Genomic DNA, 26,192 nt, shown 5'->3' on the forward strand with positions numbered 1-26,192 from the left:
CAGGGGTTCTAGATATTTGGCCTAATACTCTAATAGTTACAAAACAAATATTTTAGAAAACCCTATATGGTTTACTACTAAAATAAAATTAGATCCGATAAAGTTGTTTTCAATAAGTTAAGGATTTTTTTTTTATATTTATAGCATTTTGAAAACGGACAAATTCAGATACAGGTTTGAAGAATTTTGCGAAAAGTACAACATTCGGACCAAGTATTTTGGAATATCAGAGTATGAAAAACGCCATTAACCATATGCCATAAGAAACAGTCAACAAACTTTGATTATGAGTAGATGTAGTTGATATACAAATAAATTTTAAATCAATTTCAAATTGTTAAAAAGTGCTCAAAATATGTATACTGTTTTAATTAAAAAGAAAGTAAGTAAGACCTACTGTTCAAAATAATTGAAATCAACATGTTGATAGTTATCCAGATAAATTGAAAAATATATAAAAACACCGTTATATTACTACTTCAAGCTCCAAGCTTAAAAAATGGATGCAATATAGAATAAATAACAAGATATTTATTTATTTTTTATTAAGAATTGGTTCATCAAACAACAATCTATGGACATCTTATGTTAATTATTGTATGACATCTAGCGAGAGAAAAAAAAAAGAATTATTTACATGAAAACTTCATGCTGTTACAGATTTCATTATACCAGAAGTACCAGCTCCAGTAAGTATCAGAACAACAGTTACAACGATATAACACACAACACATACTCTAGAAGGTACAGATAAGGATGATCTTAGATGAGTGGATATGTGATACGAGATTTATCAAAACGAATTCATTAATTTGATATGCCACGAGCCGTTCGGCGACGTCATATGTAGATTACGACGTCAAAATTACCTGTGACGCCATATTCGTTTTATTACACGTGTGTCTCACGATATATATAACATTGCTGTATGACATGGCTGGACAGGCCAGTTATGTGATAAATTTTATTTCAAAAACAGTATCATCTCTACAATTGACTTACAACAATACAAGTTTTTATTTCATATAAATGTACAAAAATCTGATATTACAATCCCGCTTTAAAAGGACAAAAAGACATACTATTACTGTTTTATACTTTAAAGGACACGTAAAGCTGTTAAAAATAATAAAATAATTTTAAATTTTTATATCGTTTCTGTTAGATGTCCATGTGTTTAAAATTACAGAGGATAAAAAAAACTTTTTTTTTATTGTGTAGAGTAAAACACATTTTAACGATACATCAGATTACAGTGTCGAGTTAAACACCACAAAGGGATTTGGCAAGGTGCCGCGGTATCCCACTGTATGTCATCAGTATATCAATCAACCACTTAGTGATATTTTGTTCTAATGTCACATGTTAATATATACATAAAACCATCAAGCGTATAAAATACAAAAGCATAAAACTGATATTAATATCCAACCTTTTAGGTTTATGAGACACTATTAAGCATAAAGCAAATTCTAAAAAGTACATCTTATCAAGATAAAAGAATGACTCTTTATAAAATAGTCGTAACGGATTGGTGGGAGAAGTATGAAAGAGGCGAGATCGACGATCCCGGCCGATTAGACGATTCCCACAATCCCTAATTTTGAAATCAAAATACGAAAGTAGGTTATATTATAAAATATTTGAAGCACTATAAACATATTGATAATATTACATGACTACATCAGTTTAAAATATGAAGTTACAGTTATATATCGCATTTTAAATGAGTGTTCATTTCATATGATATTTCATGAAACGTATTATATTTTTCTGAGCTTTGAAGAGTGAAACTTACAATTTCAATAAAATCTCATATACAATGAACACCAATTTCAGATACTTTTTATCACATAACTATAACAACTCGAAGAATTTCGAAGAATTCATTTTGTCCTGCCGTCCGTGAAATCCTGACGTCCTGTCATTTCTCATGGCGTCATATATTATGTCACAATGAATTTCAGCCAATGAAATTCGTTCCAGGTCACATTACACAAGTAACATATGCAAAATTATTTCACGAGTAAAATCACTGGGTTTCAGGCGGATCATGTGATAAAATGTTATACCTTCGTGGATATTATTTCATAACTTATACATACAAATGCAAATTACACTGCATAACATTAAAACAATGTCTTGGCTGAGAAATACTGAATGTCATGTCATTGATTAATATAATGGCATCACTATCTCATTGTTAAAATCTATCAAAGTTACCCTTTGAAAGAAACTGATTCATTTGCAAGTCACAATATGTGTGACATACAATAAGAAAATATACTTGAACAAAAAGATATACTCTATCATTAAAGGTAATCGGAGGCCTGCTATATCGACCAGAGCCTATCAGACACACATCCACAACGAGCACTTCGTATACGGTAAGCTCCAGGCATGTATGCTTTCATATAATGTTCTGGTCTCAGGTCCTTATTAAACTAATATGTTCTTCATTTGTTACCGTTAGAATTCTCACGGTAGTTCACCAAACCACTCATTTTTTGCCCAATATTAAATTTAATTTCACTCATGACATGTTGCTCGGGCTTATCCCTAGATTTCAAAATAAAACGAGTAGAACATACTGATCACCCAGTCTCTGTGCTCTTGCATTCCATGATTTTCGTCGACGCTTTGGGGCTCGGGGGCTATTTTTAGAAACAGTTACTTCTATATTTGAAATAAAGATAATATTGTATCTATGTTGTTACCCACGGAGCGCGTGAAAAACAAGTTCCGTCGTAAAAAAAGGTGGAGTTTCCGGTTTTTTCAAATACTTGGCAGCCGGCGGGACGCAGACAGTCAACAAGATAAGGGACAAGCGAGGTAACTCTTGTTGGGTTGGTTTTAGTTCGGGGAGTTTTGTATATTAGATGGAAAATAATTGTGTTAGTTAGTAAATGAAGTAATTTTTTTATAATTTTAATATTACGGAATAAAATATTAGAGAAAATAACTGTGGAAAATATAGATTGATTTATAAAGTTATCTTGTATAACCAAGATATTTGCGAAAATGCAAATACTTGGCAAATAACTGTTGCTTATTGATTTACATATGCCCCTATATAGTCAACGGGAGGGGAGTTGCATTCAAATTAGTGTAAACGCAACGACGTATGAATACAAACCCAGAGCAGGATCGGACTACTTCAAGTTCACGCTTCGGTAAGATTTTGCGTCACATGGTGATCTAAATAAATTCTGATTACTTAATTTACATGTTACCTTTCACTGATGACAGATTTACTTTGAATTGATAATAAACTAAAAAACGATTTCTGTCAAGACTGATCCTTAGGCGGCACAGACAATATCATGCTCGTCAGTACTCGGTTAACAGTAACCTACTGTACGAAGTGTAAACAACGTTTCCTCGTTGCCGGATTTCAAAATAACAATAAAAGGTTGTTATTAGATCCAATTAAATATGCATTTACCACCAAAACAGAATATATGTTCAAGCATTGTAACGGTAATAAACAACAAAAAGAATCGCTGGTCGGGGCTACAACCGGGGGTTTTCCTCAGGAATGTTCGAGGAATTCCATGGATAGTTATATCAGTCACACACCACGCAAACACTTGTCTATCATCCGTACAATAAAATAAAAAGCGGGAAGAATTTAGTCTATATCGCGTTCGTATACCGATACATACATGACACTTATTCAGCAGCCCAACGGTCATGCCATCAATAGGCAATATCAAATATGGCGGCTCGCTCCACTTCGGCCGCATCACTACCCTGACAACGATATATACCGGAAGTGGTTCGTCTCAGTTATCTTAATTTTTATTCGAACTGGACATTATTGATGTATGATCCAATTGAAAAAAAAAGAAAAAAAAAACATTTTAAAAGTAATTGAAAAGTGTCATTGTTATATTTCAAATCAAACTACAGCTATAACATTCAACAATCGGAGCTATACCGACGGCCATCCTGACTACCATAGCTACCCAGCTTAGCAACAATGTTCTGAATATAGCGCTAACGCGCTTCTTTGAATATGTCTGTATCTCATTGCGTTCATACCACCTTTAACGCAATCGTCTACATGTAACGCGTTATTGAATATGTCTGTATCCCACTGCGTTCATACCACCTTTATCGCAATCAAAACACTGTTCAATATCTATATGTAGAATGATTAATTTTTGTAGGGTAGGGCTGCTGAGTGTCCTATCTTCTTGTAATTATATATGTATATGGTCATTGTCCTATCTATAAGATTATAGTATGTATCTTTGAAAAATATGCTTTGTATGAACGTACATGTAGACTGAGTATATGTTATACGTGTGGACTATTTCTATTAATAAATGTTACAACCAGAATTTCATATTGGAGTTAGCATTGTTTCTGGTACCAGTTAGGTATTAACGTGTATCAGCACGAAAAACATTACAATATGTCACCAAAGACGCACCGACAATTGATATGTGTTTTATAACACACATTGGTATTCGAATCGCTCTGTTTGTACTTCATTTATTTCTTTTCTCTGAAATTGACCCGAATTGACTGAACAATTAATGTTGTTAACGGGCTGTACAAGGTTTTATGTTTCATGTCGTAAATGGGAATGTACTTTTTGAAACACCAGAAGAAGCGTTTGTCGTAAGAAATGATTAAAAGCTGGACCAAAATTCTAAAAACCATCGAATACGGATTTCTTTAAAATCTAAATTATGCAGAAAGTCATAAAGATAAACAATTATAAATCAGATGTAATATCACAAAAATATATAAACACATGTAGCTTACATATGACCCATCTTATTATGGCACGTACACAATAAAATGGGGGTTGGAGTTATGGGTAACAAACGTCAGGCTTGCAAAATTAGGACAATCATTAACCCCCTCCTTTTATATAATATTTGAAGAATACATTGGGTATATCATATGCAAATAGTATGAAATTGAAATAGGGTTTCATTTATGTTTTGCTTTTTTTCATTAGTTTTCATGAATAGAAACGATCCTTAAATAAAGAAAATTAGCATTCGTTTTATCGTTAGAAGTTCAAGACAAAAATCAATAGGATTTAGACTGCATTCATCCTTATATTGTAGAAAACATGATTTTGTCATTAATGAAGCTTTTTATGTTATCCATTATAGTATCTTTCAAAGTGTCTACAGGTTACTGTCACATATTCACGTAAAAATGTAACCATGAAATCCTGTCAGCCCCACTAGCTTAGATTAATTTGTACACGTACTATTATTAATACCCCAAAATGTCATCTATAAAAGTATCTACGAGTTACTATTACCGAATCTGTATACCTCGAGTGAAGTAGATCCATATGGAGAAGTAACCACGAACTCCTGTTTGGTTGGATGGACCACTATACACCACGGATTGGTGATACTGGACAATTTGGGCAGTAAAACCCTCCCACGTGACCCGTCAGGTGATATAAGGTAAACGTTTCCGGAACTGTGACCACACACATACACATTGTGGTCACGGTCCAGTCCAATACCTCTGGGATCAATCAGACCAGGATCCCTGTACCTGTAGACTTCTCTGTCACTGTCTAGTCGTCTACACACCACGTCATGGTCATCTCTGTAGTATACAGTGGAGTTAGATGTAGATACAGCGATATAAGTACTATCTCCACCCTTGTTTATAGACTTTGTGACATTCCCATCGATAGACATGACCTTCACACTATCAGGAATACCGGCCAGAAGTTTATCCCCGAATACAGCTATACCCCAGGTATCAGGTGGAGCAATGATCCTGCTGATAATTTTGTTCATGGACAGCTGACCATTCTGTAGTGTACATCTTAGTATGGAGGTCCGGTTTACAGCCACAAACATCTCATCAGCTGTACGTCCACGTGCTATGTCTGTAGGGTGACCGTCAATTTTGTATTCCCTCTGGTAGGTATAATTGTCATCAAAGAGTAGGAGTCTGTTGTCGTGGAAATCTGTGATAAGTAATTCATTGTTATCAGTAAAGATACCTCCCGTCAACCAAGGTATCCTCATCCCTCCAAGTGTGCTGCCCTTAACCGTATGTACACAGGATACCGATCCGGTCCATACATCCACTGCTGTCGTATCTGTGGCCAAAGAAAATGATATTTTGAGCTGATGCATATGCATATGTACCTATCCTATCACCCTATCAACATACACATTTCTGTTTTCTAGGAGACTTTTTGTATATGATGGTTATCAATGTCTAGCTTAATGTTTTAGGATATCATTATCTTCAGATAAAATAGCAGTTGACATTATTTATGATTATATATATGTACATTGTTTATATTTATATATTGATTTGAATGTACTGTTAATGTATAAGGAGAATATGTTTATAGGCATGTTGCTCAATTCCGATTGTCTATAACATCTGACAATGAAATATTCCGGAATGAAATTTTTTTTTGATGATGTTTATCGCTATCACTTTCATAGATGAAAAGTACAAACAATGAAACGCCATGTCGGTCATCTTGTATTTTTTATCAAAAATAAGATTCATGCCGCTGTATAAGATGTGACATTCGTGCCATATGGTACCTATATCGTACCAGCTGCGGCAGACTAAAATCGTACACAAACATTATTTTAGGAATGTTCTATTGGATGTCTAAATAACGATAATTCATTGTAATATCAGCTCAAAAATACCATATATATCACGTTTCAACGCTTAAACCTATCAGGTTGTGGCAGACTATGATAGTCAGCACATTTGCTCATAGGAGAAATCAAAGCACTGAAAGAACTTGAAGCCGGGCATCCAAACATAGTAATGATACACATTTTTATTGTTACTATGTGATATTACAAGTTGTTATCCTTTCTTATAGTTAAAACAGGGAAATGCAAGGACATTTGAACAGATTTGTTTTCAATTTTAGAAACCAAAGTCAATGGGCAATTTCCTTTTGTTTTCCTACGATATTATCGCAAACATACCGGTAGATTTTAATAGAGGGATTGTGGGTGATTGCAAGCCTTCAGAGCACCATTTGAAAAATCATCTACTTCATAAATCATATCCTGATAAGGCAATACTGTACCAAGTAAATTTATTCTGATAAGTTTCTTCTCATACGACCACATGTTTTCATTTATCATTTAATATGAGTTCAAAATGGATGCTGGAAATGTAAAGGGAATTCTTTTCATACGATCCTTCAAGTCGTGGTATATATTTTGCATTTATTTAAATGACAGAAATTGTGACGTGACGTCATCAGTCGACACTTTCCACCTTTGCCGATGGAGGTTGCAAGGAAGAGGTGGTAAGTATTATATATAGGTAAATACTGGCCCGAAATCCGCACTTTTGTACTACTGTATCCAAATTTTAAAACTATATGAGTTATATTTTCGTCAGTAATCTATCAAAAATTAAAACCTTTACATTGCATTATAATCAAATTTTGCTTGTAACGAGCATTTTCATTAGCTTAAAAATTTACTTTATCTGCCCATAAACGGAAAAATAGCGTTTGTAACGGAGCTTCTGGTTTCAAAGACAAAAGAGTTCCTTAATGAATTTTGAATATTGAAGAGACTACCTTTAGTAAATTTAATTATAAGGATTAATTCTAATAGGTTTTTTTGGTTATGGAGATATATTGTATAACACAAAAATCTACGTGTATTCTTATCATAAACCGCTTCGAGTACACTCAGATATTTGGGTTTAGGTTTATTTAGAGTACACTCAGATTTTTGTGTTATATCTCCATAACATAAAAAATCCATTCAAATTAATCCTAAAGTAAGTCTCAAAATGTTGGTAACGTTTGGTAGTGAATTACGGATTGAAAATATTAAAATATTTGAAATATGATTACGCTGAAGCCAAATATTCTTGATAAAGAGTTATGAATTTTGTTTTTGTAATATTTACATGTCTGTATACGCGGTTTTGTACGGTGATATCGTTACACTGGATTAGAAGGATAAGGTTATATGCCTCAGTGTATAAGATGTGTATGATAAAATTTATATCGATATGTAGGATAAAACTGAACAGACAAACACATAGTCTATTCACTGATACGATAACGTAGCTTATAAGGCTCAAATTAAAATCAGTTAAACCGTATTTGTTGTCCTTAATATTAGAAATCTTAATTATATAATTAATACAATACCTTTGAATATGTCTACGTCCTTTGACATCGATGTTTGTTGTGCTGTGCTGTAAGATGATCCAAACATCGCATATTTTGGTCTGGTTTTCATGGTTTTCCGCTCGCTATTCATATAATCCGACATAGTATCGGTGGTTTTCCGCTTGCTTGCCATGGAATCCGACATAGTTTCCATAGTTTTCTGTTTGACTATCATGGATTCCTGTTTGGCTTCCAAGGATTCCTGTTTGACTTCCGTTGAATCTTGTTTGGCGTCCATGGATTCCTGTTCGGCTTCCATAGATTCCTGTTTGACTACCATTAATTCTTGTTTGGCGTCCAGGGATCCCTGTTTGGCTACCATTTTTTCTGTTTTCTGTTTGACTATCATGGATTCCTGTTTGGCTTCCAAGGATTCCTGTTTGACTTCCATTGAATCTTGTTTGGCGTCCAGGGATCCCTGTTTGGCTACCATAGATTTCTGAGGGATTTCTATAGTTTCACGGTTATCACTTGAAATGTCCTGTCTGGCTTCCATAGATTCCTGTCTGCTTTCTATCAATACTTGTCCATCTGTAAGCAAAATAGGAACATATTTAACCAACATGGTTGCATGATAAAGTACAGACAATGATCATGTAAGGTACGATACAAGCCTTTTTACTGATTCAGGTTCAGTAAAGGTATAAATAGCCAATTATGATTCAACCCAAATCGCCCATAGAAAAAAAGAAATGCTCAATGCCAACATGGCCACCATAACTATAGTTCTATATTGATATATATATATAGTATTGAAACTCGTTCACTTAAAATTTGTTTGTGGTGTTAAATCAAAGTTATGTGAGGATGATTAATCGTTTGGATGTCGTTAGCTGTCAAATTTATTCATTTAACTTAAACAATCTCCATTGTTTGTTTTCTGAAAAGCCGTCAGATCTGGCTGAATTTTAAGTTTACTCTAATTAATACCAGGCTGGCGTTTTATGCACGTTTCATTATACATAATGTTGTCATGAACCACATCTACTTCCGTTAAAACTCAGCTTTTGTGGTTTAAGATTAAATAATCTTACTTAAGGCGCTAAATGATAACATTTCAGTGCCTAATATTATCAGAAAAGCATTCCAATAATGAAAACAGATCATTTTAATAGAAATAATAGTTTGCACCCTTTAATTTATCACTATATAAACCATATAAGGATATATGATTTTTCTTGAAAAAACTACTCCACAGTAATTTGTCTTTTAGATGAAAACTTTACCGATCAAGGATTGTTTTGAAATTTTATGTGCTAAAAAGTTACTTAATATTTTTGGTGTACAAGAACTGGGAGTGGGTGTACCATTTTGGTGAACATTTGACATTGCAAAAAATTGACCTCAAAATTTGGTTATTTTTTTGTTTCAAGAACCTGTAATAAAATTATTTCAAATTTTTAAGCTACATATGTTCAGTCAAAATATGCGGAAATGTATACTTTTGAGAACATATACAGCGATACCGCTTATTATTTAGCAAAACTTGTAACGGTAAACAGTTTGGACCCCTTCGATCTCCTGCACAGCTCGGCGACGATCAGTTTGCAAAACGTTTTTTATTGGCTAACCAATCAGAAACCAGTATCAGTGCGAATGAAACACTTTGATTGACTAGTTATTTGTGAAGTAGAGGGGGCAACTGTTCGTCGCTATTTTTTTTCAATTTGATAGTTTTTACCAAAGATACACATAATTGTCCGTTACCAGAACAAAAATGATTTGCTGATTTGTTTCTCTCTTCTGTCTGCCTACATGTAACCTAAATTTTAATCCAGTTGAAAATGTGTTTTTGCAAACTGAAACATGTAATCAAACAGGAACAATACACATGTATATTGACATTTGCTTTGGCAATCTTAATGTAAGATTTTCTGAAGCTTTGAATAAAATATCTTTGAGAGACATGCAACATTACTATTGATACATTTTTGTATTTTAGATATATGAATTTTTAATGTGGTAAAAACTGCTAGAGAATGTTAACATTTCAACATGTTTTGAATATTCTGAGGGTTTTGGTTTGGTTTTATTAGTTTAACGTCCTATTAACAGCCAGGGTCATGTAAGGACGTACCAGGTTTATTGGTTGAGGAAAGCCGGAGTACCCGGAGAAAAACCACCGGCCAGTGGTCAGTACCTGACAACTGCCCCACATGGGGTTCGAACCCGCATCCCAGAGGTGGAGGGCTTGTGGTTATATGTCGAGACATCTTAACCACTCGGCCATCGCGGCCCCTAGAATATTCTGAGAGTTCCACATTTACAAATTTTCAGATCACAGTGTTACAGTGCTGTATAAGAGTTTTATCTTCTAGTGAAACATATATCTTAAATTCTGATTATGTTTGAGAGAATACAAGAAATCTTACCATCATTGATTATAAGTAATAGTCCAGGTTTGCTGTCCCCTGTTCCGTGTTTGTTCTCGGCGCGGCATATATACAGACCTTGATCACTGTGATCTGTGTTGTTTATTACCAGGGACGGTGACTCTACTGACCCTCCATAGTACTTCTTGTTGTCAATGTTAATTTCATATTCTGTTTCCTGCTCTTTATTGATTCGAAACCATTTGACTGATATAATCGGTAAGGAAGACAAGGCTGTACACTTTAATATGGTAATTCCACCAACTGCCTCCATGTAACAACCTTTTTCAAGACTAACTATTGGTATATCAGAAGAGTCAGGATCTAAAAAGATAATATATATATATATATTTATTCGTAATGTTCAAAATACTTAATAAGATGATCGTGGTCTCGATTTGTCAAGATATCCATTTGTCTTCTTTTGAAGCGATACAATTTTGAATTAAATCTATTCAGCATCATGTATTTGGCGATATCGATTTTGCTTTTAATTAAGATCAGATTAAACAGGTAGACTAGGGGCTAAATATAATCACTGATATATTATCAACAGAGAGCGATGTGCGTTAATAAGATTGGCAAACTGAATGGGTTCCATAGATAACACAACATTGTGAACATTTGGGAAGGTACTATTAAAACTACCTACTCAAATTTAGCTTTTGTTTTTATAAAATCTACTATTAAAACTACCTACTCAAATTTAGCTATTGTATTATACTATATGATTTGATTGATCCGAAGACAAACTGTTGCCCGAAGCCAAAGGCCGAGGGCATCAGTTTGTTTGAGGGTCCAACAAAGCATCTGTTGCCCGAAAATCAAGTCGATAACTGCTGTTTTGTTATACCCATTGATTCAAAACAATGCACTGACGTCACGAATTGTAGATGTGACGTCACTCCGGTCCAACAGCACATTTAAACAGTCGATTTTAACAGTTCTTTGGACCGCTCGACAGAACATTTCATTTCTTGGCATTTTTATCAATAGAGATTATAAAGAAACTATTTTATAGGGGTAAAACAAAATGTGTACTATTAAAACTACTTACTCAAATTTAGCTATTGTTATATAACCAAAGATTAGGTTCTAATTTAACACTAGATCACTAGATAGAAAAGTAGATGGTGTCCTTCAGCTCAATCTCCCACCAGGGTAGCCAATTTGAAGCATGATACTTTTTGCAATGTTGATATTTTAATCTACATTGAACTTTCATTTTCAAATTCATGTCATTGTTACCTGGGTAATTACCTGTCAGAAAACATTTTACTTAAGAAATTTATAACTAACCAGCTAACCATCTCAATCTATACAATTACGGGCCATGTGAAGGTCTATTTTTCATTAAGTTGTTTTACTCTAATACACGAGCTCACGGTTGTTTTACCACCCTATTTTACGCTTATAGATGTTCAAAAGCTTTTTCAAAGATGCGTTAATGCAGATTTTACTATTCTGAGATTAATGATGTTCTGTCCTGTTATCAAACTGTGAGGCAAAAAAAGAAGATTTTGCGATGTTTAAAACAAGGTAAATGATAGTAATAGTTTTAAAAAAAAACTATTCCACTCACTCTCTGAAGATACATTGAAAATTTCCGTAGAATCTTCACGTATTGATAAAGGATTTCCTTGTCCATCAGTCAGACAAATAGAGCCATCCGCTAGACCAGAACGGAACCGTTCCGCAAGCCATAACGCAGACATTTCCCATGGATTCGAGGCTCCAACAATGTCAAATGACACTATGATACAATCTGAAATATCACATATTATTTCATCAACCTTTCCTATTTAAAAGACTAAAATGCATATTATAGAGAAAATATCATTATATAATGATGATATAATATTATATCCATTGTAAATATAAGGTGCCTATTTCATATATATTCATTATAGTGTGTCTTTTGATATGATGTGGCCGTACCGCATTGCTGATCAATTTACATTATATAAAAAAGATAAATAAGAAAAACATTCTCAAAAATTCTTTTGCATAGTAGTAATTCTTGTTTATAGTAATAAAGATACATACGTTTGATTATTTTAATGCGTATAATTCTTCCATCTGGAACGTTTAGTGCTTTTGAAATAAGACGTCGAAGTTTGTTCTGAATGTTCGAATCAGGTGTTACATCATCGTCAATAATAAATTTTACACTGATATCCCTGACGCCCTCTTCAAGGTGTAAGCCTAATTCTATAAACATAAAATAAAGGACAAAGGATATATAACTTTGACTTATAAAATACATCGTAATTTTAAATCTTGATATAAGCAATAAAAATGCCTTAAAATGGTCAGAATACCAGAATTGGTAATCAACTAAGCCATTGATCTCTGTAGACCTCACTTTATAAGCTTAATAACATACGGTATTTTCAATCTTAAAAGTATCATGTAATTCATCGACGTAGTCTTTTTCTCGATCTGTTCTTTTTTGTAATTTTTACAATTTTTTTTTTCTTACATTTTCATTCTAAATCTGGGTCAATGACTGGTCAATTCCTTTTTTTTCATACAACTGTGAAGAAAAAATCCGAAAAAAAGTAAAAGTATTTTTTTTAACTCAAGAATCCATCCAAAAGTTCTATTCATGACGCGATGTATACAGCTAATTACAACACGATATGTAATTATGTTTTTCTTTGTTATATTTTCTTAACAAGGAAACCAAATTACACACACTTTGGATTTTTCCAAAAGCCTCCACATATTTCTGCGCTTCAGATTTTGCAGCACGTGATATTTCTTCCATGTTCTGGAGCAACTTTTTAGGATCACGGTCAGTGGTATCTGCAGAAACAAAAAAATGGAGGATGTTTAAATCGAGGTAATCACTTGGTTGTCTTTGAATCAAAACGATCACGAATGCAACATTGATTACATGAATATTGTATGAGAACCTGAATCGAACATGTAAGGGATTGCGCATCCAAGTTGCAAGAAAAATGAACTAACTACGGTGAATATCATTGTTTAAACTTGATTAAGTCATGAAATTGCCGTAGAGAATATCGTGTTGGAGATTTTCGATACTAAAACTCGACGAAACTTTACAGTTTCATCTTTATCCCCATCCATAAGTTTATGTGATTTTTGCTTCTTTGGTCTTTTAAATAAATAGATTACGGAAAATGAAGAAAAACTAAGAATAATAAAACAAATCATGATGATATATTGTCCGTCTCTGAGGTCAGTGAAATATCTTATTTAGCTTGATAAGATAGTGAAAATGATTAGGGTAATCGGAGAAAGACGTTGAGCGAAGAAGTTCGACCATGAACTATCCAGACTAAAGTTACTATGCTATGAATCTACAATGTAACAAAGTTATTTTACTTACCCTGGTTGACAATAAGTCCATTTTCCCCAAAGATTGAACTGTTCACATTATTAAGGAATGTGAAATTAACATTAACATTTGAAGTCTTTGCAATTTCCACAGCCTGGTTGAAAACTGTCGGCATAACTGCAACTAAAGGCAAAGGTTATGAAAACATTCCATCATTTGATTGGCTGTTACATGAATCGTTTGACGTTAAAAATATTTTATCGGAACAGAAATCGAAAATAAATAGTCCGTCGAAATGTAAATATCAAATGTTTTTTATTGTAAATTGTTTACTTGTGTGTAAACTGCATTTATGTACAGATATTTTAACATGACGGAAGGTCCAACAATATATTGCTCGCAGTAAAGGGGAGTAAATTGAAAAAGAAATAAATGAAAGAATGGTTCAAGTGCTTAAAGCCAAAGTGAATAAGAAGATTATTTAAGCTAAAAATGTTGTGAATTGCTGAGAATATTACATGGAAACGAGTTCGAGCTATGACAACAACTATGATTTGTGTATGACCTACCAAAACCACATAAACTGACTTCTCTTCGTCTCCATAAGGTGAGTGGGGCCCCGAAGGGGTACTGTTACAGTTATATTCTGTAAGTGTTTTGAATTGGTACCATAGTAAAATAGAGATTAGAAACCAGGAAAAGTGTTAATAAATTGGGGAACATATAACAGATTTAATCTTGGATTACAACAGAAGCATACATAGAGTCGTATTATACGCATTTCCCTAAAAGATGATCGCGTTCTTTAGTCTTATGTACGATATACATACTGTTACAGCGTCAGGAGTGTGATATCTTTTCCGATATATATTTGTGTATGTATGTATATGCAGTGATATATATCCTTTTACTGTATGCTATGGATATTAACTGTATCAAAGAAGCCACTTTAAAACTTACTTCATCAGTGCCTGTGTGTGTAAGATTGTATTGTTTTAGACTTTATACAGTCACTTAGTCACGTACTCGTTATCCTATCTGCTGACCTTAATTACATGTATATAAAATTCACACCAATGCATCGCAAGTGGTGTAAGTAAGGAATAGTAATTGAATTTTTACAATATGTATTATATATTACGTCCAATATACTTAGGCTACATAAATTCTGGCATTAGTACTATTAGTACCATTATTCTTCACATGAAAATGCCTAGACCCCTGTAATTCAAGAAATGACTCAGTACTATCTAGTGAGGTTTGATTTTGATAAACTTGTGTGATTGGTATAAATTTGTGTTTGTTTGACAGAAAACAATTGGAACTAGTTTGTTTTACATGTAGGCTTACACAGTCACTAGAAGATTATGTATATACATGTATACAGTATTTAATCTCTGTACATACTATATAACTGAAATTTACTCCATATTTTCTTTATAGAATGTATGGGACCTCCAACCAAATGACAAAGGTGCAAGATGTGATGGCAGCTCGCCCAAAAATAAAAGGGAAAAACAACTACATGTATCTCTGGGATCAAAACTGACAGTAAAAAATAAGTCTGTTTGTATTGTACCCATTATGAACCAGAAAGAAATGATTTTCAAGAAGGAAGGACAGCTTCAGACTTGTTGTACAAACCTAGCATAATTATTTACTATTATCAACAGGAAATTCTAAAATAATTTATTTCTTCTTCACACAAATAAAAAAGGATTAATAATGATTATTGTATGTTTACATACCTAGTACATGTATGTATAACTTTTGAATAATTTATGAACAATAAACCAATTAAAATAATGTAATTTGTCTGAGTTGTTTAAATATGTAGTGTTCATTTTAGAAATGTTCAAATACAGAAAATAAATAGGAAACAAGACTGGGGCTAGATCAAAAGTTATTTGGATCAAAAGTCAGTGTCAAATCTCAAGATTTTGGCTCTATAGATATACAGATATCCCTATGTGTAATAAATAAATATTGTTGTGTAATACACATATTGCACATATATAAGAACATCCATATATCTGTAGAGACAATAGCCTGTGGTGCCTGTTGTTAAACTGCATTATTCATTATTGACTATTTTCAAGTTGCAAAGTTTTGGTTGAATTAGAAAGGAATAGACTGACAATAACTTCTAATTAGTCGAGGTCAATCAAGGTCTACATGTACAAGCTCTTAGCAACTCCACTTAGTGTTTGGAACAAGATTACACTAAAGGAATTAGGATTGCTTGAATATATAAAAATAAACTAACAAAATACATCTAATAAAGTTAGATTTTCCACCAGGTTAGACTACATGTATATACATACTAAAAATAAATTTTTACTGCAATTTCTCTGATGACATGAGAATCACATGCTATGGTCAGCTTATTTACTACTGGATGCTATTTTGAACTCCAGTCATTTTTTATTGACTTAAAATTCAATGCATAATATGTGTACATGTACACTATACAATGTACATGTATGTGCTATTTGTGTATGAATATGATTGTATAAGAAACACCCAGGTCTTTCATTATATACATGTTTCTGATTCATTTGATTCAGAGGCAAATTCTGAACATCATATAATATGGTAGATATATGGTTCATTGGCAAGCTATATGTACATGTACATGTACATTGTATATCACAAATTTAACCAAGAGAGCTGTCTTCATTATCTACACAGAAAATATATACATAATTGCATGTTAGACATTTAGAACTTTAAACACACATTAAACCGCCTTATTTCAACTTCAATCCCTTTCTTTCTTTTTTATTTTTTTTTATTTTCTGTAATCCTTGAAATCATATAACGAAATGTTTATAGTTTCACCAGAAATTTATCATCATGTTTTTAACGAACATGGAGCTTTTCCAACATAACTATCAGAAACATACATACATGTATAAAGTTTTATACTCGTTTATGGCGGTACATGGTGATTTTTTTATCACTAATTGATATGTAAACATATACATGTATGACTTTGAACAAAAATGCATATTATGTCAAGTTTTCTCTCCGTGCTTATTTTACTTGCTTTATTATTATACTTCATTTGGACCTTTTTAAAACAAATGGTTATCCAAGGCAAGTCAAATATCGTCTGAGATATTTATTTTAAAAAGTATCACCAGAGATTTACATGTAGATAACCATTTTTGTCTCTATCTAGTACGATGTCTATTTTATTATTTATCAATACCATTATTTATATATCTGGTACATTTTTGTACAATTTATTATCTAGTCTAGTACGATGTATGGTATCGCACGTATTTTATACGAAGTTTAAATGCCGTTCCCACAAAAAACCCTCCGGTGGCCCCCGGAAATTAGGCAAAGCATAGTCAACCGATCGTCGTATTGTAAACGCTCAAAATGACCGAATGGAAGTATTGTGTACACGACGATAATGTATATATATTGTTCTGATGGACTCTTTCATAACTTCATTACACAACAAAACATTCACTTGTTAATGATAAGTAACAAGTTCTTCCGTAGAAGTTCCTGCTAACATGAACGACACACTTTTGACTGCCATTTCGTTTGGTCTGGAAAGTCACGTGATCGTCTACGCATTGAAAATGAATATTCAAACACTCTGGATATCGAACATTTCATCCTTCATTTCTTTTGAACTCGGGACTTTTTTGGTGTGTAATTAGGGGAAAGTTGATAACTTTTTATAATATATGTACCTTAATTTTCTTTTGTTGATTTACGGACCCTGAAAGATACGGATTATGCGGCTTTAACATTAATTGAGCTTGACCTCACCTGGTCCCCCCCTTTTTCTCGCCCTTTTTTTTCTCTAATTTGTAATATGATGTACATGTTTTATGATTCTTTTATATTAGAAAGATACTAATATAAGATTATCTATCGTGATTTTTTTACATGTTCAAGATCTAGGCGTATTTCTGTTTAGAGCTTTGGTCAATTCTCAATATTGATAAAGATGCTGATATGTAATAGTACTATTTAACAATTAAAGGATTGTTAGATTGCATTTATTGGAGATATAAATAGGGCGCTATTCTATTTATCTGCCACCTAGATTGCATTTATATCTCAAATATCATATGTTTTTACATTTTTTTGCGCTATACATGAATAAGTGATTTAAACAACGGGAAAATTGCTTTAATAAAACTACCGCTAAATATTTACATTTACAGTAACGTAATTTAAAATGACCAATGACAATGCATTCTAGAATGCGTTTATGCTTGGATGAGACTATTGTCACGAAGGAAAATGTTGAGCTATCGTTAAGATAATTGTGATGTGCATACCATTGTCTTGAACATTATCTTTGACTGTAACTTCAATATCTCCAGTTTCGCCTTCCCCAACATCGTTTGTAGCCCGACAGATATATGTACCAGCATCATCCCCACCTACTGATGCTATAACAAGAGAAGGACAAGCAACAGAACCACCAAAATATTTTTTGTTGTCAATTCGGATGTCGCAGAACGCGTCATCAGTCTCTTTCCGCTTTTTCCAGGACACCTTTTCGACTTTCCCGGTTATTTGGCATTGCATCAAAGCTGTATTACCGCTGACAAAACAGTACTCAGTCTCTGATGTTACCTTAGGCTTGTTGAAACGAGCCCTAGCAACTGAAAAGAAAATTATCGAGTAATATTATTTTTGTTGCTGCTTTTATAATATATTTCTAATACAACAACCAAGGACACAGTCTGTAAATAACTGATAAGTTAAATCCATAGTATTAGTCGTAATCAAATATTAATTTTCTCCAGTTTTACATGTTTCCATGATAATGTTGAAACAGAAAGAGTAACGTTTTTATACACTGGGTTATTTGACTAACGAGTGATGTATACCTTGTATACAGGGAAGAAATACCATTTTGTTCAAACTACGGTTTGATAAATAGAGGTTCCTCAATAAGTGACTGTTGTTTATCATGTTTATCAAACTCGAGTTAGTTAATTTTCAAATTTTCGAAAGACACGAGCTTTTGTGAAGTTGAAAGCCAATCGGAATCAAGAGATCTTGGCATTGACCAATAAGAGGCGCCGTAGGTGTTAACACACTGGAGTGTGTAAACATAAATGATAACCAACTGCTATGAAATTTATCACATGGTTTTCCATTGTGAAACAAGCAATGGGATGTAATAGGATAAACAAGTGAGTGTTGTTTATCATGTTTATCAAACTCGAGTTGATTTTCAAATTTTGAAAAGTCACGAAGTTTAAATTTAGTGAGTGCCTTCTCTAAAAAAAAGTTAAAATTAACTAACGAGAGTTCAGATAAACATGATAAAGAACAGTCACGCGTTGGGGAACTTATTTATCCCATAACTTTAACTCTATATTTATACCGTGGTGACCATTTTCTCGTTGGTGACCATTTTCTCGTCTTCCATCAGGGAAACTTACCACGATACAATATGTAGTGATATCTTTTCGCCATAAAATATAGGGCCTTAATAGAGAGCCAATATTCTATTGCTTAATACTTTGAATAAGCAGCTACCTGATAAACAGTATATACAATGCTATTTAAAGATGCTCCACTGCTGACAAATGGCATATTTTTCGCTATCAAAAACAGGCGCAGACGAATTAGTTTTTTTTTCTTCAGTTAGAAAAGTTACTTACTTTACACCATTACCACCATTGAAAACTTTGAGCATTTAATTTTACTTCAAGACAAAAACATTGAAAGTTATTAACTGCATCCCGAAAAAAATCTGTGGCATTATGTCCTATATGGAATGAAGTATTGATTGCGCATTCACCAAAAGTGATATTTTATATGACAATATATCTTTTCTTAAGTATACTTCAACATAATTAAGTTGACAAAAGCTCCAGGTATTACTATTGAGTCCCAGATTGTTGTGCTGCTTGTAAATTTTGACAAAAAATGCAACAAAAGTTTTTCGTAAATCCACAGGGTTCGGTACATATTTCTATCACTAAATAGCCGTGCCATTATGTTTACTAGTGTCTATAGCATGTACGAGGAGCGCTTGTTTGACCTGATTCGACTTTGAAAAATGCATACACGTCGAATCGTTTCTGACATTGCCAAGCAAATAGAGTTTGTAGATTATATCATGCAAATATTCAACACATCGATACAACCTTTAGAATTATATCACCTATTACTTTCTCTCACACATTTAAATAGCATTGACTAACATTAAAAACAGACCAATCGGTTTAATATTAAATGGATAGAATTTTGACCCGGTCACTGATTAGATGTGTAATTATGAATTTCAAAATTCTGACTAAGAGATCCGCTATCTCCTTATTTGTTTATATTATGTGTGGAAATCATTGTTTCCTTGTAAGAACAAACTATGAAAACGAGGTAATAGAAATCTCTAATAAAGATTACAAGCTATTCCGACAAAATAGACGTAATTTTAAAGGTAGGTTTCGCCCAACCAAATAAATATTTTTTTTTGTGAAATGCGATAAAAGGAAGAAAAGATGAAAAAACATATTAAAATACCTGAATTTAATTTCTTTATGCGTTTGAGATTGAACAAATGTGTCTTGAATACAAAATTGAAGGAAATCCTTGATTTTATTACGGTGTCCGTCAGACAAAATAGTATGCAAATGAAGCTGCGATGGATTGTGTTGTCGAAGTTTCGCGCATGCGCATTGTCACGCACTAAAAGTAAACAAAATGGGTGAACGAAAGTGTGTGAGATAAAGAAAAATATATCTGAATCGGCAACAAAGTGGAGGAAATTATAATGGATTCGGTAGCACCCTAGGATATCTATAGGGAATTAAATTCAGAGATGGCATGTACAATAGAAGAAACAGAAGCCACATCTCAAGTGGAACTTGCCCGATCTGTTGGGACTCGTGTAACGGCATTGCACGTGGTGAGTTAAATTTCAACACATATGCCAGCGCACAAACAGCCGCAGACTAACTACATGTATATTTGGTGTACAAAGCTAGCGAGCGTATGTAAGTAACATGAAGTGTTTTAGATTATGTGATATGTATAAACAGTCCATCGGACTTCGATTTGTTGTTGTTGTTTTTTAACTAAACATGCCGTGTCAAGACTGTCACTACTATCTGACATTTTGTTGCACGCTTCCGTTTGTTGATGCGGCCTCGTTTTGGAAAAAAAATACGTCATGTTCTATGTAAATCTTGATTTAACTCTATTTTTAGAGGTGTATTTTCCTGGTCAAGCTAGGCAACTGACCACCCATATTGTTAGCTGTATGCATTGAAAATGATCTGAAGATTATATCTATGTACAGGATAAATTTCAATTTCGTAGTCTTTATATTTCATTGGGCGAAACCTACCTTTAAGGGTTTAAAAATAGTCAGAAAATCCAAAAACGGAGAGATTAAGAATATATATCGAAAGTATTGTGAATTTATAAAACAGCATGATGCATTTCTACCAACTCTTGTTGAAACTCTAATCCAAATAAAATCGTACATTAGCACAAAACGCCAATGTGAAAGGAATATACGATATAACCTTCTGTATACGCACCAAGTCCGTGACAAGTAGAATCGTCATCCTCTCCTTCTATGGTTTTGTTTACAGCTCTGCTGCTGCAGGCTGCTCCCTCCTCACTAATTGGCATACTTATCTGGGAAACAGGTCGGCTGCTTGTTTTTGTTGTTAAACCCGTCATCAGTCTTTATTTGTTTCCCAAACACTCCTCCATCCTATCTATTCAAGTCGATATTGGAAATACATGTGGTATTACTGTTTACCAAAAGCTTTAACACTTTCTGAGAAATAGTATAACATTTTTACGGACGGACAGAAAGAAGGCTCACTGACGACATGCGATTTGAATTTCGATAAAATCTTTGGGCATAAATTCATCTTTTTTCTACCTACTTATTTCAATAAAGAAATAAAAATGGGTTTTGTAGTTATGTGAATTGCATTTTGCTTGTCAGGCGATTAAGCCTCCCCCTTTTCCTTGTAAAGAATGGGTTCATCGTCAACATAGTAGATAAAATAAATCGCTTTATCAAGTAATTATGAATCATTTTAGTCTAAATAACTTTCCTTTTATACTACATTACTGTGAGGAAATGTGTATCTGATACCTCAAGCTCCTCTAAGAACAGTAAAAAAAGTGATTAAACCAGTAATAGTTTAGTCTTGTTATTTTATTACGTTTTTCAGTAGAAAGTCGATCTTTGGAGAATTTCTGTGTTGTTGTACGATGATATAGATAGATATGACATCGCGCGCTGTTTAATTTTGTAATGAAGGTATTGACTTCAAACCCTTATTAAGAAACAGACATAAAGTTATCGTCTTTTTACCTTTATGGCATTTATCAAAATATTTCCGAAATAAAATGCAGCTTTTTATTATTCGTATATCGTCATCGTATCACAAAAAGGATTTCAGTTCAGAGCAGATATATTTTGTCCATAAAACGTAATACAAACTAACTAAAACTAATTCCTAATCATGCTGTTCTATTTGTTGTTATATTCAGGGGAGGTCACTGGTATATGTTTTTCATATCACTATTATTTCCTGGATTAGTCATCAGAAAACTCGACAAAATTATTTTTGTGTGATATGTATTCACGCTTAAAAATATTGTTGTTATGCAAAGAGCAGCAAATATATCATAGGTTCCAAGTACTAGACTATTTGAAATAATTTATTTATGTATGAGTTCAGAATTATACAAAATAATTAAACTTTTGACTAAATAAGTCATAGAAAATATTGTCACGGTAAATTTGCTATGGCAAAATATAACTTCATGTGCATGTACGTCGTATATCTGATTTAATTTTTGTCGTGTTACTTTCGTTTTATATAGGATTATCATGAGAATATTAACCAAACACTAAAAGATATAATATAACCTGTATAATCTAAATGTATATACGTATCTGGGTCTATATGTCTGTATTACCCATACCTGGGCCTATATGTAAGTATGTAGTTGTTGATTGTTATCATTAAAATACATTACGACCAATAAACTATATCAAAATAGATTATTTATCATTTTAACAGAACTTTGTCAAGTTACTTTCGGTTTGTGTAGGGATACCATTAACAAGTCGCCAACAATGTTTATGTGACAATGCAAATACAAATAAAACCTCTAAAGACGTATTATATACTTATATAGTACGATATCACGTCAGTGTTACGTATTACCTGGTTTTCCTAGATCTGCTGTCCTGATTTGAATAAATTTACAACATTGCTGTGCTGGAGATCTCTGTTGTGAGTTTTTCCTGGTAAACCCAGACAACTATATATAGAAAAAACGAACGACAACTCGTGTTTAATCACACCTAAGTGTATAAATCAAAGTACTGTATTCATGAAAATTTCAAAACTGTACGATATTTAGTTTAATTAAGTTAAGCCATAGATGCATTCACATCTGTTCCAAAGAAAGTGTTAATGCGTGTCAATTATGTCAATAATTTCACCAAATTTATTAATTTGACTGCCATGTTGTATATTGTTCTTTTTTAACTTTATCTATAGGTTTCAACATTGATTTTATTCCCCAGCAAAAAAAAAAGGATGCCAGGGTTGGGACTTTTGAATCTACACCTTTGAATCTATATCTTTGAAATGAATTTTAATACCTTTTCCGCCATTTGTCATTCACCAGTAAACTCATAAAAGTGGCTTCTTGTGTAATTTTCACTATCTTTGCTATCTATATATACAGATGTATAATTTTAATTCAATATTCTATAATACTTTTTGTTTTTTTTAATACTTTAATTCCATCACAAGGTTATCCTTTATTTATTTATTCTACAGATGTATATATATATGTACATTATAAAGATCAATTGTAATTGAACCAAAATACAAAGGTCCAATGAAATGTACCGGTCACTTTCTACCTAGCAATTTCAGTTTATGCTATCAAAATACATATGTAAATATACAACCAAAAGGACTAATATACCATTTTTATCAGGTGTAACATGAGAACCTATACTTTAATTTAAGAATACAATAGCTAACTAACATTCGTTTGAAGTTCAATTACAAAATGACCAAATACTTTTTATGGGGGAAACCTTTACTTTAAATTAAGAAAGACATTAGTGTAATTGAACATTCAACTTTGAAAAATATCATTACTGAAAACAAAACTTAAAAATTGTGGTTATGTAAAAGCATTTGGTTGGCTGGTCTATATTACTTTTAAATAGTGAAACTTGTAACCGACAAAACTTTAATGAATTTGATACGTACTGTCGTCGTGTATATATGTATCCATGAATTTGTAGATCCATAACATAATAACTTTAATCTGGATAGTTCATGGTCGTACTTATTCGGTCAATGTTTTTCTTAGATCACCCAAGTCATTTCAACTTTCTTATCAAGCTAAATAAGATATTTTACTGACCGCGGAGACGGAAAATATATCTTTATGATTTTTTCATTATTGATTTAGTTATCTCAATTTTCATAATGCAAGTGAAATAATTATTTTAAGTCTAAACAAGCAAAAACTATACATACGTACAAATGCATTTCCTAGTAATGGATGGATATGAAAGTAAAACTCCATTCATTAAGTCCACAATTACTTTCTTGTTCGATTCAATTTCTGATACAATATCTACCTGATAAATGTTGCTTTCGTGATCGTTTTGATTCGAAGGCAGCCAAGTGATTTCCTCTATTTAAAAATCCTCCATTCTTTGTTTCTCTGAAGATACCACTGATCGGGATCCTATAAGGTTGCTACAGACCATTGAAGAAATATTGTGTACTACAAAAGCCGAAGCGCAGAAATATGTTGAGTGATTTGGAAAAAATGCAAGGTTTGATATTCTTGTCTTAGCAAATTTGATAATTTGTCATTTTTGCCTATTTTTCCTTTAAATCACAATTGAACGTAATATTGCACAATCACATTTTATCTATTTTAAAGAATGTGTTGACAATATTGGCATTTACACAATCCATTAGTTACTATCATAGTCGTTAAAGATACAATGCTACACAATTCATTTGTATCAGGGATACACTTAATATTCAAAATTCAACAATTTAATTACTTTATAACAACTTTTAAAAAATTGCTGAATATGGTATCAAACGATCCATACATGGACCTTACAAAAACAAATAGATAATAAATCACATGATTTAAAATACAATGTACCTTAAATATCTTTTAAGATATTTTACTGATATACTTTAATCGTAGGGCAAATTTACCAAAGCTTATAGAGTGAGGTCAACAGAGATCAATGGCTTGGTTGATTATCATTTCAATTAAAGATGCTCCATCGCCGACAGAGCATAAATGATATTCATTATTTGAACAATAATTGGTGTTCAATCGTGTGTATGTATGTCTAATTAACACAAAAACGTTATATATATTTTCATTTTGCCTTTGGTGTAAGCGCAATCAGTACTTCATTCCATATAGGATATAGTGCGTCGGAATTTTTTCGGGATGCAATTAATTATTTTTCATATTTTTAACTTGACGTAGAATTAGAAGCTCAAACTTTTCAATGGTGGTAATGGTGTAATGTAAGTAATTTTTGAAACTGAAGAAAAATACGAAATTGTCTGCTCCTGTTTTTGATGGTGAAAAAATACTTTTTGTCGGCGGTGGAGCATCTTTAATCTGACTACAGGCAGGGGTTATATTGCCAATACCAATATTCAAAAATACGAATTATTTAAGTTATATGTGCCGTAATTTTCATACGGACAAATCAAGAAAAACCTTTTTTATTTTATTCACTATAACAAAATACCAACATTTTGAGAATTCATATATGTCGGCTAATTTGATGATTTTCACAGCTTAATTCATCAAACCTGATGGTTTTAATTAGATTACTGAAGAAAAAAGATAACACGTAAAAAAATTCTCCTAGTTATGGCACATTACATTAATAACATAATTTTACATCTATTTCTTCGTAAAAAGCATTAATCGCTTGTCCTTAACTTTATGTTTATAGAATTAGGCTTTCACTGTGAAGAGGACGTCAGGGATATCAGTGTAAAATTTATTATTGACGATGAGATAACACCTAATTCGAACTTTCAGAACAAACTTCAACGTCTTATTTCAAAAGCACTAAACGTTCCAGATGGAAGAATAATACGCATTGAAATAATCAACCGTATGTATATTTTATTTTATTGTAGACAAAAATTACAGATGTGCGAAATACTAGTCATTTCAAGAATGTCGAAAGCATTTTTTGACAATTTCTTAAATTCGTTTATTAAATGTAAATTTATTAGCAACGCCATATTACTATAGCATATATTAGTTGACACATTTTAAAGTA

At 32.7% G+C, this 26,192-nt stretch overlaps 1 protein-coding gene across 1 annotated transcript; it reads right to left on the bottom strand.

The window, feature by feature from the left end:
- Nucleotides 1-973: 973 nt before the first annotated feature.
- LOC138335160 (uncharacterized) lies at nucleotides 974-23,173 on the bottom strand. The gene is made up of 10 exons (XM_069284118.1): nucleotides 23,047-23,173; nucleotides 21,391-21,573; nucleotides 18,163-18,492; nucleotides 13,904-14,035; nucleotides 13,246-13,353; nucleotides 12,592-12,756; nucleotides 12,128-12,310; nucleotides 10,546-10,869; nucleotides 8,153-8,704; nucleotides 974-6,094 (listed from the first exon to the last, which is right to left on the bottom strand). Exons 2-10 carry the CDS (start codon nucleotides 21,533-21,535, stop codon nucleotides 5,274-5,276), a joined length of 2,760 nt encoding a protein of 919 aa, XP_069140219.1. The 5' UTR covers nucleotides 21,536-21,573; nucleotides 23,047-23,173; the 3' UTR covers nucleotides 974-5,273.
- Nucleotides 23,174-26,192: the final 3,019 nt, after the last annotated feature.

The sequence above is a fragment of the Argopecten irradians genome, chromosome 11 (genome assembly GCF_041381155.1).
Source record: "Argopecten irradians isolate NY chromosome 11, Ai_NY, whole genome shotgun sequence".
In the NCBI taxonomy this organism is placed as follows: Eukaryota; Metazoa; Mollusca; class Bivalvia; order Pectinida; family Pectinidae; genus Argopecten; species Argopecten irradians.